The sequence below is a fragment of the Neoarius graeffei genome, chromosome 7 (genome assembly GCF_027579695.1).
Source record: "Neoarius graeffei isolate fNeoGra1 chromosome 7, fNeoGra1.pri, whole genome shotgun sequence".
In the NCBI taxonomy this organism is placed as follows: domain Eukaryota; kingdom Metazoa; phylum Chordata; class Actinopteri; order Siluriformes; family Ariidae; genus Neoarius; species Neoarius graeffei.
This window is the reverse complement of record NC_083575.1, coordinates 82473182-82491575: the sequence shown is the minus strand read 5'-3', so window position 1 is coordinate 82491575 and position 18394 is coordinate 82473182. Positions and strand designations below refer to the sequence as shown.

The window sequence follows — 18394 nt, the reverse complement described above, 5'->3', positions numbered from 1 at the left end:
ACTGGTGTCCCATCCATGGCGTGTTCCTCATATGCCCAGTGTTCCAGGGATCCACCATGATTCAGGATAAAGTGGTTTCGGAAAAAGAATGAATTAATAATATGTTGAAAAAAATATATCAAGTCAATATCACATAACTATGATACTGTATCAGGGCCATTGTAGCTAATAATAATAAGCAGAAGAAATTACAGGCATTTAGTAGATGCTCTTATCCAGAGTAATGTACAACATACCCAGAGCAGCCTGGGGTTAGATGCCTTGCTCAAGGGCATTTCAGCCATTCTTGTTGGTCCAAGGACTCAAACCAGCAACCTTTTGGTCCCAAAGCTGCTTCTCTAACCATTAGACCATGGCTTCCTCCATGCTCATCTCTGAGGGGGGATGAAGATGATGATGAAAATACAAACCCCAATTCCAAAAAAGTTGGGACAAAGTACAAATTGTAAATAAAAACAGAATGCAATGATGTGGAAGTTTCAAAATTCCATATTTTATTCAGAATAGAACATAGATGACATATCAAATGTTTAAACTGAGAAAATGTATCATTTAAAGATAAAAATTAGGTGATTTTAAATTTCATGACAACAACACATCTCAAAAAAGTTGGGACAAGGCCATGTTTACCACTGTGAGACATCCCCTTTTCTCTTTACAACAGTCTGTAAACGTCTGGGGACTGAGGAGACAAGTTGCTCAAGTTTAGGGATAGGAATGTTAACCCATTCTTGTCTAATGTAGGATTCTAGTTGCTCAACTGTCTTAGGTCTTTTTTGTCGTATCTTCCGTTTTATGATGCGCCAAATGTTTTCTATGGGTGAAAGATCTGGACTGCAGGCTGGCCAGTTCAGTACCCGGACCCTTCTTCTACGCAGCCATGATGCTGTAATTGATGCAGTATGTGGTTTGGCATTGTCGTGTTGGAAAATGCAAGGTCTTCCCTGAAAGAGACGTCATCTGGATGGGAGCATATGTTGCTCTAGAACCTGGATATACCTTTCAACATTGATGGTGTCTTTCCAGATGTGTAAGCTGCCCATGCCACACGCAGTAATGCAACCCCATACCATCAGAGATGCAGGCTTCTGAACTGAGCGCTGATAACAACTTGGGTCGTCCTTCTCCTCTTTGGTCCGAATGACACGGCGTCCCTGATTTCCATAAAGAACTTCAAATTTTGATTCGTCTGACCACAGAACAGTTTTCCACTTTGCCACAGTCCATTTTAAATGAGCCTTGGCCCAGAGAAGACGTCTGCGCTTCTGGATCATGTTTAGATACAGCTTCTTCTTTGAACTATAGAGTTTTAGCTGGCAACGGCGGATGGCACGGTGAATTGTGTTCACAGATAATGTTCTCTGGAAATATTCCTGAGCCCATTTTGTGATTTCCAATACAGAAGCATGCCTGTATGTGATGCAGTGCCGTCTAAGGGCCCGAAGATCACGGGCACCCAGTATGGTTTTCCGGCCTTGACCCTTACGCACAGAGATTCTTCCAGATTCTCTGAATCTTTTGATGATATTATGCACTGTAGATGATGATATGTTCAAACTCTTTGCAATTTTACACTGTCGAACTCCTTTCTGATATTGCTCCACTATTTGTCGGCGCAGAATTAGGGGAATTGGTGATCCTCTTCCCATCTTTACTTCTGAGAGCCGTTGCCATTCCAAGATGCTCTTTTTATACCCAGTCATGTTAATGACCAATTGCCAATTGACCTAATGAGTTGCAATTTGGTCCTCCAGCTGTTCCTTTTTTGTACCTTTAACTTTTCCAGCCTCTTATTGCCCCGTCCCAACTTTTTTGAGATGTGTTGCTGTCATGAAATTTCAGATGAGCCAATATTTGGCATGAAATTTCAAAATGTCTCACTTTCGACATTTGATATGTTGTCTATGTTCTATTGTGAATACAATATCAGTTTTTGAGATTTGTAAATTATTGCAGTCCGTTTTTATTTACAATTTGTACTTTGTCCCAACTTTTTTGGAATCGGGGTTGTAATAGGCCAAGAGTCATTTATTTGTCACATGTACACTCAAGCACAACCTTTGCCTTTAACCCATCTGAAGCAGTGAACACACACAAGTGAGCAATGAGCAAGCAAACACACACACACAGCAGTGGGCAGCTACCGGTATGATACAGCACCCTGGGAGCAGTTGTGGGTTAGTTGCCCTTGCTCAAGGGCACTTCAGCCCAACCTCAATCAGGCTCCATGTCAAGGAATCAAACCCCAGTCTTCTGTGTGATAGGCAAAGATACTGCCCGCTATACTAATGAGGACAAGCTAACAACAACAACAGACCTGGGGAGGGGGTGATATTCTTCGGGAAAAAAATCAGTTTCTGGGATCTAAGTTATAGATTTCTGAGAAAAAAAAAATCAGGTATTCTCTGAGATTATAAAGTCATGAATTTGCAAGAAAACTCAGAATTTCTCTGAGATTAAAGGAGAACTGAAGTCATTTTTAAACTTGTTTTATTTCTTAATTAATGTGTTATTCAATTACATTTTCAGTTTTAGTAACCTTATATCGTGATTCATATTGGCAAATAATTGCAATTCAGTATTATACTTATCGGCCTATTCGATTTTTAGCCACGTTGAATTTAGTTGCTTTGGTCCATGGCAGGCGTCGCTTATCAGCGTGATCAAATGCTTTTATATTTTTCAGCATACAACACTAATCACATCCATCACACATCAGAGTTGGATGAAGCTAGGCCTGCTTGAAAGTCAAAATCCAATGGCTTGTTATCTAGAATTTGACTTCATCAGTAGACATTGTTGGTGGAACTGTAGCCTGCATTCAGTATCCAGCAGCACTGGTGATATTAAATCTACCTTCAAGTAGACGTCACATAGTTGACAAATTTTGGGCTTTTTGGCTTGCCATGTCCTGTGGTGACCTGGCGTCTTGTCCAGGGTGTACCCCGCCTCTCGCCCATAGTCAGCTGGGATAGGCTCCAGCTTGCCTGCAACCCTGTAGAACAGGATAAGCGGCTACAGATAATGGATGGATGGATGGATGGATGGATGGCTTGCCATGTCCATGTCCATTGGTATCAACCTATTATCGCCCAGGGTCGTGTGCGTGAAGGCAGTGGGCTGCCACTTTGTTTCATCATACTGACTACTTACCACAGTCAATCACGCAGATGTAATCACCGTCACATAGTTGACACGTAAGAAAGGTACGCTTCAATTTTTACACACTCAACTCATGATCGTGTGTACGAGATGTTGTTCTGTTACCCTGCCAGATAACATGATGCAGGCGAACCTTGTATCTGAGTAACTGTTGCAACACTGGGGCTGAATTCAGCACCATTACAGAGTTGACCGCAAGTTCATGGGGCACCTGTTTTGGCAGTCGAAATGATTAAAAGCTGCATCGAGTTGAGTTGTATATTCTTTAAACGCACTCATATCCATGACTTGCACAGAGGGTAATCTTGTCTGCTGGCTTTCAGTGGAGAAATAACACCGTTAGTTCAAACCAAGGTTGCAGGTCGGACAAGCCAAGTTGGCCATTTTCACACTTATTTAGATTATTTTTTTTCCAACAACTTAGAAATGTCTGAGAGATCTGCTGAATTTTTTCAGGGAGTTCTTGCTGTATGTACAGATTTTACATCTTGCCACATTACACAAGCCTAGAGATGGCTCTGGGACACACATTTCTCAGCATTCACAGAAACACTCGTATGTTTGAATATGTGTTAAATAACAGCATGTGGTTAATCATTTTATTATAATATAACGATTAGGTTCTATACAGAGTCCTCTGTACAAGTTCCTGTGAATGAGTTGTTCCTCGAGAAATGATAACACGCGTATTAGAACCAGCGCATTATTACGGTACCTCTCCCACAACGGAGTAAGCAGGGTGAGGTATTCTACAGTCCCTGACAAAAGTCTTGTCGCTTATCCATTTTGTAGAAACAACAGCTTATAACCTGACTTTTAATTAATCCATTGGTTTTTAGAAATGGCTCATATGAAAGCTAAAACCCTCCCAAATTATGTTTAATATTCTAAAATAAATTTGCTTCACTGAAGAAAGATTGATCATTTAATGAACACAGAAAGGTCAGATTTTCTCATCTCATTATCTCTAGCCACTTTATCCTGTTCTACAGGGTCGCAGGCAAGCTGGAGCCTATCCCAGCTGACTACGGGCGAAAGGCGGGGTACACCCTGGACAAGTCGCCAGGTCATCACAGGGCTGACACATAGACACAGACAACCATTCACACTCACATTCACACCTACGGTCAATTTAGAGTCACCAGTTAACCTAACCTGCATGTCTTTGGACTGTGGAGGAAACCGGAGCACCCGGAGGAAACCCACGCAGACAACATGCAAACTCCACACAGAAAGGCTTTTTTTTTTAGTTTTAAAAAGGAAGTAAAAAAGCATCTAGTCACTTGTCTACACAATCAAGGATCAAATCCTTTCCTCTATACATAGTATTTAAAAAAAAAAAATTCATACCTACGATTGCGACTTTATGGTGTTTAACCTGTAAAATAATTACTATGTATTAAGATTCTCATTTTATTATAATTATTATTACTTTTTTAAATTAAATTTTCATACATACTCAGTATTAATTAACTTAATATGTATATGTGATAATTATATGTGATTAATGTATAATTAGTATTTACCCGCCATCATGTCATCACTCATATGGACCGCAATGGAAATAAGTTTTAAACTTTCTTGCGTTATCCATGTACAACTAGTGTATATTTTCCATATTGTATTTATTATATTATGTATATACATTGGTTTACTAAATAAACAAAAGGCCCTCGCCGGCCCCAGGGCTCGAACCCAGGACCTTGCTGTGAGGCAACAGCGCTAACCACTGCACCACCATGCCACCCAGGTCAGAGTTTGGCAAGACAAAAGTTTTGTCGCCTACAGAGAGTAATGTGAAAATTGAACAAATAATTTACTTCAAATACAAAAATATGTTGCATAACATCAGTGAATTAAGTAGTGGTGCTGTGAGATCCATATTTAATATCTTGTATGACTTCCATGAGCTTGAAGGACTGCATCCATGTGGTTTGACAATGATTCATACAATTTATTGATGAAGTCATCAGGAATAGCAAAGAAAGCAGTCTTACATGCCTCCAAGAGTTCATCAAGATTCTTTGGTTTCGGCTTCCATGCTTCCTCTTTCATTCTACCCCAGACATGCTCAATGATGTTCATGTCTGGTGACTGGGCTGGCCAGTCCTGGAGCACCTTGATCTTTTCAGCAGTTTCGTTTGGCACCAAAACATTATTTCAAAAGCTGTTGGGATTGAAATTAGCCATTTCTTGTAAAAAAAAATTGATTAGACATATATTTGGAGGGGGCGGTACGGTGGTGTAGTGGTTAGCGCTGTCGCCTCACAGCAAGAAGGTCCGGGTTCGAGCCCCGTGGCCGGCGAGGGCCTTTCTGTGTGGAGTTTGCATGTTCTCCCCGTGTCCGCGTGGGTTTCCTCCGGGTGCTCCGGTTTCCCCCACAGTCCAAAGACATGCAGGTTAGGTTAACTGGTGACTCTAAATTGACCGTAGGTGTGAATGTGAGTGTGAATGGTTGTCTGTGTCTATGTGTCAGCCCTGTGATGACCTGGCGACTTGTCCAGGGTGTACCCTGCCTTTCGCCCATAGTCAGCTGGGATAGGCTCCAGCTCGCCTGCGACCCTGTAGAACAGGATAAAGCAGCTACAGATCATGAGATGAGATTAAGAAATGAAATCTAGTGCTAATTGTCAGTTTTGTATTTGCGTCTGACTCTGCAAGTGATTGAATCCTCGCCAAATTCTCACCACAATGTGTTGAATGATACTAAAGCAATCATAAGTGTCATCACACTTTCTCCTAATGAGTTTCTACCTCTTCCAATACTCTATCACACTTCCTCGGAAAGCCTGGTATTATCTTAGGAGATCCAGTAGCTCCGGCACGAACAGTACACAGCTTAATTAGCTTCTATAAAGGTGCAGATCATTTAAAGCCAATCAATCAGAATAATTGGACTCTGTTTGCTTTTGTAGCTGCAGTTCATTTTTCCTCATTTCCAGCAACCCGCCTTTTGAGACACGGAGTTCCCCTTTAGTGCACAGGATTAGGTATCTTATTAGTCTCGAATATGAGGAGCACAGCAATCTGAACGCTGTCTAAGTGAACGCTTTTGGATGTGAACATGGTCCGAGGTGGTACACACACACACACACACACACACACACACACACACACACAATTGAAGCAGTTCTTTTGTATTTGTCAGGACGGCAGATGATTCGGCAGCCGTGGGGACGGTGGTGGTTTCTCGCCTGAAGATGGGAGAGATTGAGGATGGAGATGTGGACCACATTGCCACTGACACACACCAGAAGGTAACACACTCACTCACTCCCACCCACACACACGCTAAACTCAAAGGGTTAGGCTGGCGCTAATATGGACCAGATTAGTCTGTGTGTCAGCAGCTCAAGGGCCACTAAAATTAATCAAGCTCTTTAGAGACCTGCCTGTGTAAGTGTATGCATGCGTAAGAAGGTGCTGTGTGTGTATCAGTGTTAATCTGCTGCGAAGAGGAAAGCTGTGTGCGGTGTGCATGGAAGTCCGAGCGAAACAGGACGACGGTTAGCGTCTTTGCAGAGCTCTGTCCAGCCGCACTGTGGGTTTACTGCATACTGAAAACAAAGTTGTATGTATTTAATATTTATGTTTGAGAATTGATTTTGTGCAATTATATTGTGCATATACTGGGTGTGGCTGAAGACTTTCCTGGAGGCACATCATATCACAGCACAGGCGAATTATAAGAACTGAACTTGTTCTGATGTGCAAACGTTGGTTGTGCAACAGGGAAAGAGAGAGGAAAAGAAAGAAAGAGTCCTTCTGTAACTGTTTGTGTTCTGCAGTAAGACGTTATTGCCAAATTAACCCGTCAATAATTATAATTTCCTTTAGAATCAATTTTAACAGAAGGGAACCATCAGGGTCTTCTAGGCCTTCAGAGAAGGCCCAAACATATCGGCATTTCAAATGTTATATTTAATTTCTTTCATTCTTTAATTCTTTCGTTGTAATTATTCTCTTCTAATTCGGCCTCATTTTCTATCAAATTTCCTTCAGAAATGAAAGGGTTACTGTTCTGAAGACATTAAAATCGAGTTATCCAGTGAGATTTTGTTTGTTTGTTTGTTTGTTTGTTTGTTGTCTCTAGGCTGAGAAGAGTTTAGAGCTGGCTCACTCATTGGTTAGGACTTCATCGCCGGGACAGAAGGTCATGGCAGTGTGTGTTTATGTAGGAAGTGACGGATGAATTAACCAATCAGATTTTGATTTATCATGGGAGGGACCAAAAATTTATCGCCCAAGACCTTCTCGAAGAATAACACTAGCTTAACTGTGAGCCGGCGTCATCAGTGCAGCAGTGAAGTCACCTTCCAGCCGGTGTTGCGTTCATCAGTAGTGTTAGCAAATACTAATACAGCGGTCAAGCCAGTGCTATCTACCGAGAGCAAGTAGCACAGGCTAACAACCGAGAAACTAAGATTTCTGTCTCCAGACTCTTCTTCGACGCTGCACGCTCGCTACAGTATTTTTCACTCAGACTTAAGTATTAATTTCCTTGTGTAATTTACTGAGTTACTTTTAAAATCAACATCGACAGCTACACACAACGGAGCGATCTGACAGCCTGATGCTAATCCCTTGCAAAATCCTTTGCCCTGTTGCTTTTTTGGTGTCTGGCTCAGTTTGGGCTGAGCTCAAATCCCAGCTCTAATAATCAGGGCCGTTGACAGCTTTGGCTGGGCCCGGGACAAAATAATCTGAGTGGGCCCCCCCCCAAATAATCTGAGTGCCCCCCCACACACACACACACACATACGCGCGCACGCACATCGCCACACAGCAACCACCCACACCCAACCCCTCTTTTCACAGTCTCCATTCACTCCAACCCTTAAATAACAGGTATTCCAAGCCCATTATAACAGTCAACCATTTTATTTCAACATTTCAACATATTTACAGTTTGAACATTTCCTTAGTCTGCAACTATTCAGGTGCGAAATGCAATGCGCCGGACTTTTGCTGTGGCAAAGTCGTCAATAAGGTCATTGAAGTCCAGCTTCTTTGCAAGTTCGCGCTCTATAGAGAGCATAGCCAGCCCATTGAGCCTCTCCTGTGACATGTTTGAGCGCAGGTAGTTGATAAACCAAAATGATTGTTTACGGGATGGAACTGGGCCTCAATGAGAACGGAGTTATGGCTTTCCCAAAATCTGAACATAGAAGCATCACCACTAGTGATGTGTACAGTGAGTTTTTCAGTGTATTTTTTTTTGTCTTGTTTTTCATAAACGTCCTTTCCGTACTCGATTTAGAATGTTACAAAAAAAATTGACACCCTCCCAACCACTTGACATTAGCCTATCTGACCTGGGGGCTGACACGTTTATTACGGATAAACCAAAAGGATTACAACGTTCCCTGGATATAGAACTGGACCGAGAAGATTTCAAAATCTTAACGTGTAAGCAACAACAATAAAACAGAGGTTGTTTTATTCATTTAGGGCTTATTAGGCTACTTTCATTAATTGCGCTTTTCATACAGGCCTATCATTTTTCACTTGAGCAAGGGAATTGTTTGAAGAGTATCCAGTGTAAGCGAAAGTTTAATGTTTTGCAACAGACTAACCTCAAAACACCCCATTTATAGCCCATTCGTTACATTAAACTCTATCTAGCTGGCAATTTCACATGCCGTCGTATCTACACGGAATGATTTCCAACAAAATAAGGTTTAATTAACAAGAGGCAGCGTTCCACGGGCTTTCAGCTAACCGGAGTCCAGCTCAGCGCAGCTCAGCAAGCGTGCCTAAAACATTTGGATATGATTGCGGGCCAATGTGCTATTCTTTGCTTCATTGAGATATATGCAACACAGTGTTATTAAACAGATATGTTTATTAAATAATTCAATGCCCTGTGCATTTCAGTGTTCACTCAGTGTACCCTGCTATCCCCTACTTTATAATTATGAATGGCGCGTCGCGCGTGCTGGGGTTACATTACGGGGCTGGAAAAAAGTTATCTGTGTCTTACCTGGCTCAGCTGCATCATCTGAATCTTTTCTAAAATATCTATGCAGTGAGCCCCTGAGGCTCTTGGCTTCTTCATCTCTTTTTCTCTTTTCTTTGCTCCTGACTTGTGCATGTTGGCAAACGGGCTCGCACGCTTATTGTTGAAGCATTATGATGGAATAGTGCCGTGTTATTTGGCACCTTAATCAAAGACCAAACCATTTCTGCATTAGGGGTGGTAGGTGGGTTCTTGAATCTATTTTCGAAGACAATAAAGGCAAAAGAACCAGAAATCATTCATTGAATGCAAATATAGCACATTTTTCTCCCCCAAATCAACACATTTTGAAATGAAACAGAATGATTAATGGCATCTTCATGAGGGACCAGTTCTGGGCCCCCCCTCATGCCTGGGCCCAGGACAAAATACCCGGTTGTCCCCCCCTGTCGACAGCCCTGCTAATAATAATGGTTCACCAGTGGTTCTTTTTCTCACTTAACTTATTAAGTCTAGCATTTTCATACATTAGTGATCTTTTGAGCATCTACACTCCACCTAGGATTTGAAGTTCTTCTAACTTGAAGATTCTCCACGTACCCAGAGTTTCAATGAAATATTGTATAGTAGAATTTGTCACTACACACTGAAATGATCAAAACGATCAAATTCACTGCCAGGAGCAATCCGAACCAGGAGAAGCTGAACCACTTCCTGGTTTTAAAAGTTTATCCAAGTCATATCTTTTGACCCATGCTTTTTAGATATACAACCCCGATTCCAAAAAAGTTGGGACAAAGTACAAATTGTCAATAAAAACGGAATGCAATAATTTACAAATCTCAAAAACTGATATTGTATTCACGATAGAACATAGACAACATATCAAATGTCGAAAGTGAGACATTTTGAAATTTCATGCCAAATATTGGCTCATTTGAAATTTCATGACAGCAACACATCTCAAAAAAGTTGGGACAGGGGCAATAAGAGGCTGGAAAACTTAAAGTTACAAAAAAGGAACAGCTGGAGGACCAAATTGCAACTCATTAGGTCAATTGGCAATAGGTCATTAACATGACTGGGTATAAAAAGAGCATCTTGGAGTGGGGCGGCACGGTGGTGTAGTGGTTAGCGCTGTCGCCTCACAGCAAGAAGGTCCTGGGTTCGAGCCCCGGGTCCGGCAAGGGCCCTTCTGTGTGGAGTTTGCATGTTCTCCCCGTGTCCGCGTGGGTTTCCTCCGGGTGCTCCGGTTTCCCCCACAGTCCAAAGACATGCAGGTTAGGTTAACTGGTGACTCTAAATTGACCGTAGGTGTGAATGTGAGTGTGAATGGTTGTCTGTGTCTATGTGTCAGCCCTGTGATGACCTGGCGACTTGTCCAGGGTGTACCCCGCCTTTCGCCCGTAGTCAGCTGGGATAGGCTCCAGCTTGCCTGCAACCCTGTAGAACAGGATAAAGCGGCTAGAGATAATGAGATGAGATGAGATGAGATCTTGGAGTGGCAGCGGCTCTCAGAAGTAAAGATGGGAAGAGGATCACCAATCCCCCTAATTCTGTGCCGATAAAAAGTGGAGCAATATCAGAAAGGAGTTCGACAGTGTAAAATTGCAAAGAGTTTGAACATATCATCATCTACAGTGCATAATATCATCAAAAGATCCAGAGAATCTGGAAGAATCTCTGTGCGTAAGGCTCAAGGCCGGAAAACCATACTGGGTGCCCGTGATCTTCGGGCTATTAGATGGCACTGCATCACATACAGGCATGCTTCTGTATTGGAAATCACAAAATGGGCTCAGGAATATTTCCAGAGAACATTATCTGTGAACACAATTCACCGTGCCATCCGCCGTTGCCAGCTAAAACTCTATAGTTCAAAGAAGAAGCCGTATCTAAACATGATCCAGAAGCGCAGACGTCTTCTCTGGGCCAAGGCTCATTTAAAATGGACCGTGGCAAAGTGGAAAACTGTTCTGTGGTCAGACGAATCAAAATTTGAAGTTCTTTATGGAAATCAGGGACGCCATGTCATTCGGACTAAAGAGGAGAAGGACGACCCAAGTTGTTATCAGCGCTCAGTTCAGAAGCCTGCATCTCTGATGGTATGGGGTTGCATTAGTGCGTGTGGCATGGGCAGCTTACACATCTGGAAAGACACCATCAATGCTGAAAGGTATATCCAGGTTCTAGAGCAACATATGCTCCCATCCAGACGACGTCTCTTTCAGGGAAGACCTTGCATTTTCCAACATGACAATGCCAAACCACATACTGCATCAATTACAGCATCATGACTGTGTAGAAGAAGGGTCCGGGTACTGAACTGGCCAGCCTGCAGTCCAGATCTTTCACCCATAGAAAACATTTGGCGCATCATAAAACGGAAGATACGACAAAAACGACCTAAGACAGTTGAGCAACTAGAATCCTACATTAGGCAAGAATGGGTTAACATTCCTATCCCTAAACTTGAGCAACTTGTCTCCTCAGTCCCCAGACGTTTGCAGACTGTTGTAAAGAGAAAAGGGGATGTCTCACAGTGGTAAACATGGCCTTGTCCCAACTTTTTTGAGATGTGTTGCTGTCATGAAATTTGAAATCACCTAATTTTTCTCTTTAAATGATACATTTTCTCAGTTTAAACATTTGATATGTCATCTATGTTCTATTCTGAATAAAATATGGAATTTTCAAACTTCCACATCATTGCATTCCGTTTTTATTTACGATTTGTACTTTGTCCCAACTTTTTTGGAATCGGGGTTGTATTTAACGTGTTTAATTTCTTCTACTTCTCCTGCATTTTTCCTGTATTTTTAATTGCTATTTTATTTAAATTTTCCTACCGCATTTGAATTCATTATTCTCCCTGCACGAATGCGTGGACCCAACCTGCCTCGTGTCAAAAGTTCAGCCTGGTGCTGGTGGAGGTGTAACGATGTGAGGAAAGTTTTCTAAGCCCTATTGAGCATCGATTGAATTGAATTTCACAGCCTGTCTGTTTCTCAGAGTATTGTTTCTGATCACGTGAAACTTTTTTATGGCCACAATTTCGCCTTCTTATAATGGCTTCCAGCATGATAATGTGGCAAGTCGAGTTCAGTTTATTTCTATGGCCTTCCCAGTTGCCAGATCTGAATCCAGTAGAGCACCTTTGGTAGAAATTTGCATGAATGTACGAGCGTATGTGATGCAATCATGTTAATGTGAATCAGAATTGAGGAGAAGTGAAGCAGTTCTGAGAGCAAAAGAGGTGCAACACAGCACTCTCATATTTAGGTGTTCTTAACAAAGTGGTACTGAGTGTGTACGCATAGTGCACTTGAGAAATAATAGTAGAAGTACAGAAACTCCTTCATCAGCCGTGGAAGCGAAATGCTTCTGAAGCTGTAGGTGGTGAAACAAGTTCATATTCAAACGTATTCATTTACTGTTTTTATATTTTCAGTAGAATGAGCAGTAATGGTGTGTTATTGTAGTCGAGCACCAGGTACTCATTTGCAGATGGAAGAAAAAAAAAAACAGGAACACAGACATATATACATTTATTTTTATTAATTAAGTCGCTTTATGTCTTAAAGTGGGCGGCACGGTGGTGTAGTGGTTAGCGCTGTCGCCTCACAGCAAGAAGGTCCGGGTTCGAGCCCCGTGGCCGGCGAGGGCCTTTCTGTGTGGAGTTTGCATGTTCTCCCCGTGTCCGCGTGGGTTTCCTCCGGGTGCTCTGGTTTCCCCCACAGTCCAAACACATGCAGGTTAGGTTAACTGGTGACTCTAAATTGACCGTGAGTGTGAATGGTTGTCTGTGTCTATGTGTCAGCCCTGTGATGACCTGGCGACTTGTCCAGGGTGTACCCCGCCTTTCACCCGTAGTTAGCTGGGATAGGCTCCAGCTTGCCTGCGACCCTGTAGAACAGGATAAAGCAGCTACAGATAATGAGATGAGACTTTATGTCTTAAAGTAATGATGGATGTTGTTTCTCTTTACTTAGTTGAGCGGTTCTTGATATAATATGGATTACTACTACTGTAGGGCTATTTACTGTATTATTATTATTTATTATTTACTATTTGATCTCAAACGCATGAAGAAGGCAAGAAACTTGTCCACTAATTAACTTTTGACGAGGCACCTGTTAATTGAAAAGCATTCCAGGTGACGACCTCATGAAGCTGGTTAAGATAACGCCAATAGTGTACAAAGCGTCATCAAGGTAAACGCTGGATACTTTGAAGGGTGTCAGATCACGGAATCCAGGGACGCATGTCGGCCCGGGGGCATTTTGAGTTATTGACAGATTCAGAAAGTACAGTTTCTAAGCTTTCCAATGATGCCTTCCATGTGGAGATCTGACAATATTTGAAGAATGTGTGGCCTTTTGAAAGTGTATACTTCTTAAAACAGAAAAGGGAGAAAATCGCCCTCAAAGTTTTCCATCTCAGCTACTCTGGGTGTAGGGCGGGCACATAATGGTGCTCATTTGCATGACATTAAGGAAAGCCCTACCCCCTACTAGCTAGCACGATACTACTTTCATGTAAATGAAGATCACCACGTCAATTTTCCTTCCATGCAAAGTATGCCCAACACAATTATGAAGTACAAAAATAAGTCCTAAAGTATACTTTAACGTTTTGTGGTTGAAAAATTATTCACACCGTAAGAAAGAAAGATAGCACGATGATAACAACTAACACAATGCTAGTTTCATGTAACCAAACCACAACACTCTCCGTTACATGCAAAAATAACCACACAACCTTAGATTAATAAACTTACCCCATCAGAAAGAGAAACGTCGCCTTGCACACATCAATGCCTCCGATGGAATATGTAGTCCTAGAACACTTCCTTTTGGTTGTGTTTTTTTTGCTAGAAATGGTGTAACTATCGTGCGTCTGTTTGCTTCGTGGTGTTTCAGCTGCTCTGCACTCTGTTTAGCTTGCTCCATATTCATTCCATAGTGAAATTACATGCCTGTATGCAGCTTAAGTAGCCACGAGCTCAGCTCGTATCATACAGCTGATTGGCGAAAAAAAAAAGACTTAAATCGTCACGTGAATGGCCCATATGGTAATTTCCCCACACCCCCCAGCAGGCTACAGTCCTGACAAAAACAAGACAATTTGCAACAAAAAATGTATGCTTTTCCAACAAAACAATCTATTATCTGAAATACTGATTGCATTCTTCAAGATCTCAACTTGCACATTATGGAGAAAAACGAAAATCACAAATTTAGAAAAAAAATGCTTCTTTTGCGATTTTCTCGGATTCGTTTCGGCCGACATGTGTCCCTGGATTCCGTGAAGCGACACTAAAAATATGAAATGTATTTACTTTTTTCGCACTTTTTTGTTTGCCACATAATTCCATATACGTTCCGTACATTATTTCATAGTTGTGATGTCTTCAGTATTGTTCTACAATGTAGAAAATAATCAAAATACAGAAATGCCTATGAATGAGCAGGGGTGTACAAAGTTTAGCTTCGAGTGGTGAATGTATATATCACATGTGTGCGAATGAGTGGAAATATTTTCAACACGAGAAGATAAACTTCACATCTTCAAGCCACCATGTAATATTTTTTTAAATATTATATGGACACATCCATAAAAAAATACGTATTTTAATCAAAAGAATTTTAATTTTGAACCAGACACTTTTTTGATGGAATAAAACATGTGTTCTATTCCCTTCTAGCGGGTTTCATTCATTTGGTTTGATAGCATGCAATATTGTTAGCATATCGCTTATCCTACGTGTATTACGTCACTCTACCCAATGGAGAATGAGCGTTGAATATAGTTTACGATATTGCATGGTTGTCAAGACAACATGATGTCACACGTCGAAGATGTAAAATTTCCACGCTACCGAGCGACTATTTGTAAACAAACATGGCCACCATGTTTGCTTCGTTAAATACAGAAGGTTTTGAGAGAATTTTGAAAGAGAAAGACGCACTGAACACCTGAAAGGAATGTGTATTAATAATAATAATAATAATAATAATAATAATAATAATAATAATATTGGCTGGCTTTTATCATGGTATATCAGATATATTCCATTCAGCCACTCATCTTCGACGTGTTCAGTATCATGCTAGCTGAATGGAATATATCTGATATACCACTCAACGCCAGCCAATATTATTTAAATACACTATATTGCCAAAAGTATTTGCTCACCTGCCTTGACTCACATATGAGCTTAAGTGACATCCCATTCCTAATCCATAGGGTTCACTATGACGTCGGTCCACCCTTTGCAGCTAGAACAGCTTCAACTCTTCTGGGAAGGCTGTCCACAAGGTTTAGGAGTGTGTTTATGGGAATTTTTGACCATTCTTCCAGAAGCGCATTTGTGAGGTCACACACTGATGTTGGACGAGAAGGCCTGGCTCTCAGTCTCCGCTCTAATTCATCCCAAAGGTGTTCTATCGGGTTGAGGTCAGGACTCTGTGCAGGCCAGTCAAGTTCATCCACACCAGACTCTATCATCCATGTCTTTATGGACCTTGCTTTGTGCACTGGTGCACAGTCATGTCGGAAGAGGAAGGGGCCAGCTCCAAACTGTAAAAACAGTCTGCATGCCTAGGTGCTTGATTTTATACACCTGTGGCCATGGAAGTGATTGGAACACCTGATTCCGATAATTTGGATGGGTGAGCAAATACTTTTGGCAATATAGTGTATGTCACTCAGATCCGTGAAAGATTTCGTATGAAAAATGCAAGTTTTTCAACACGAGAAGATAAACTTCATATCTTCAAGCCAGCGTGTGATTTATTTTTTATTATGTAGACATATTCACAAACACAAAGTACTCAAATTTATCAAAACAATTCATCGATTTCTTCATGAGTGAGAAATTGAAAAATGTGTCACTCAATGTCCTGGATGTAGTTTGTAAAACACCTTTCTCTCTCTCTCTCTCTCTACACACACACGCACAATGTTTGTGCATTGGCCTTCTAGTCTGGAAAGATCTGTGTGTGTATAGTACGAGAAAGAGAGAGAGGGAGGATGTCTCTGTAGGTCTGTCAGTCTGTCAAATGAAGACACTATTTGATGTTTCTCCTGCTTGGGCACACCTCATTTATCTTATGCCGGATTTGATTTTCAGGTCTGCTACAGAAAATGTTTGTGCATTGGCCTTCTAGTCTGGATCTGTGCGTGTGTGTGTACGGTAAGGCAGACACATGCTCAACAGCAGTTCTGCAGAAGTGTGAGATCTGATTCTTTCTCTACTCCTCAGAAACACACTACAGCTTAAAGCAGTTCAATTATATTTCATTTCTATTTTATTGATCTCAAGCACTTTTAACAATTAACCATCAGTCCGTTTATGTGCATGCACACTACACTAATATTCCACACCACTATTATTCCAAATATGACAATATTCCAGACTGAATACTGATCGTGCAAACAAGGTATTTGGTTTAGATATTCCGAATTCGATCTTATTCAGAGTTTAGTGTTTTCCCATGAAGACATGTTGGATATGCTGATATCATCGGGGTTTTCAGAGAATTCTTTGGGCATGTATAGAATGCGGTGGCACGGTGGTGTAGTGGTTAGCGCTGTCGCCTCACAGCAAGAAGGTCCGGGTTTGAGCCCCGTGGCCGGCGAGGGCCTTTCTGTGCGGAGTTTGCATGTTCTCCCCGTGTCCGTGTGGGTTTCCTCCGGGTGCTCCGGTTTCCCCCACAGTCCAAAGACATGCAGGTTAGGTTAACTGGTGACTCTAAATTGACCGTAGGTGTGAATGTGAGTGTGAATGGTCGTCTGTGTCTATTGCCGCTTTTCCACTACCAACGCGGCTGAGTTGGGCTGAGCCGTGCCGTGCTGAGTCGAGCTGAGTGGGGCTGTTGGAGTTGCATTTCGACTACAACCGCGCTGAACCGTGCTGGCTGGAAGTGGGTGGACACATTGGGTGGAGTTAGCGAAAGTAGGTGGACGTCACGTGATGTCGTTAGGCGGCGCAAACAGTGACATCAGTGATCTTTTAAGCGGTAGTCTCACGACCCGGATAGTAAACAATAAACATGGAGGACATGGAGTCGTTAGTGTTGCTGGTCTTGGTGCTGTGGCTTGCTGTCACCGACAATGCCAACAGATACTGGCAAGAGCGTATAGATGAGGCGAGGCGCATAAGGCTTCAGAAATTCTCGTAATTCTTCTTCTTCCGGGTTTACGGTGTTTACAGATCCCAGCGTGCTCGCGGGGCATGTGTGGGCGTGTGAGGACACTCCTCCTCACCAATCAGTGCACAGGGGAGTGTCTGCTCACGCCCCTAGCCCCACTCGGCTTGGTTTGGCTCGGTTTGGCTCGCTTCAGCCCTACTCCAAAACCGTGCGAGTTTTGGGTGCTGAGCAGGGCTGAAGCGAGCTGAGTCGCGCCGCTCTGAGGTAGTCGAAACGCGAACTGTGTCGGGCTGAAGCGAGCTGAAGTGAGCTGAAAAAGGGTAGTGGAAAAGGGCCATAAGAGTCAGCCCTGTGATGACCTGGCGACTTGTCCAGGGTGTACCCTGCCTTTCGCCCGTAGTCAGCTGGGATAGGCTCCAGCTTGCCTGCGACCCTGTAGAACAGGATAAAGCGGCTAGAGATAATGAGAGCGAGAGAGAGAGAGATGTATAGAATGCAGTTTTATGGCAGTTTGAGATTCATGGCCTATTACACTGGTCAACAATTTTTCACAAGTTGTCTGCTTCAGAGATGAAATTGGCTGTTTGTTATGAAATTTGGTGTGTTGAATTCAAATACAACAATTGAAACAGCTGATTGGCTATGGCTTCCAAGATATTTAAGATTTTACATTCTATACTTATGTACATTGTGTAGATTGTAACGTTTTAAGTATAAATTGTAAACCTAGGTCTCTTCATGTGTTTATGGTTGGTTTACATGATATTCCACCTGTTCTCTTGATGTAACACTAGAAAATCAGCTAAAAGTTGACATAAATAAAATGTATTATGGCAAAAAATGGCAAAAAAACAATTACAGTGTCTTGCAAAAGTATTCATCGTCCTTGCTGTTTGTCCTGTTTTGTCGCATTACAAGCTGGACTTAAAATGGATTTTTCGAGGGTTAGCACCATTTGATTTACACACCATGCCTACCACTTTAAAGGTGCAAATAATTGTTTTAATGTGACACAAACAACTAGACTGCATTTCCGCAGAGAAAATGCAAAGTGTGCTTGCTGAGCTGTAGCAGAACAGCTATCATGCTAGCATGCTAAAAGCTAGCATGCCAACAT

General features: G+C 42.0%; 1 protein-coding gene across 8 annotated transcripts in view; it reads left to right on the top strand.

Moving 5' to 3' along the window:
* The window catches only part of inpp4b (inositol polyphosphate-4-phosphatase type II B), a 538055-nt gene that overhangs the window by 254142 nt on the left and 265519 nt on the right, over nt 1–18394 (top strand). For all 8 annotated transcript variants that reach the window (XM_060926513.1, XM_060926515.1, XM_060926511.1 and 5 more), the window contains one exon: nt 6311–6419. In XM_060926513.1, coding sequence (XP_060782496.1) covers nt 6311–6419 — 109 coding nt within the window. The remainder of the gene's footprint in view (nt 1–6310; nt 6420–18394) is intronic.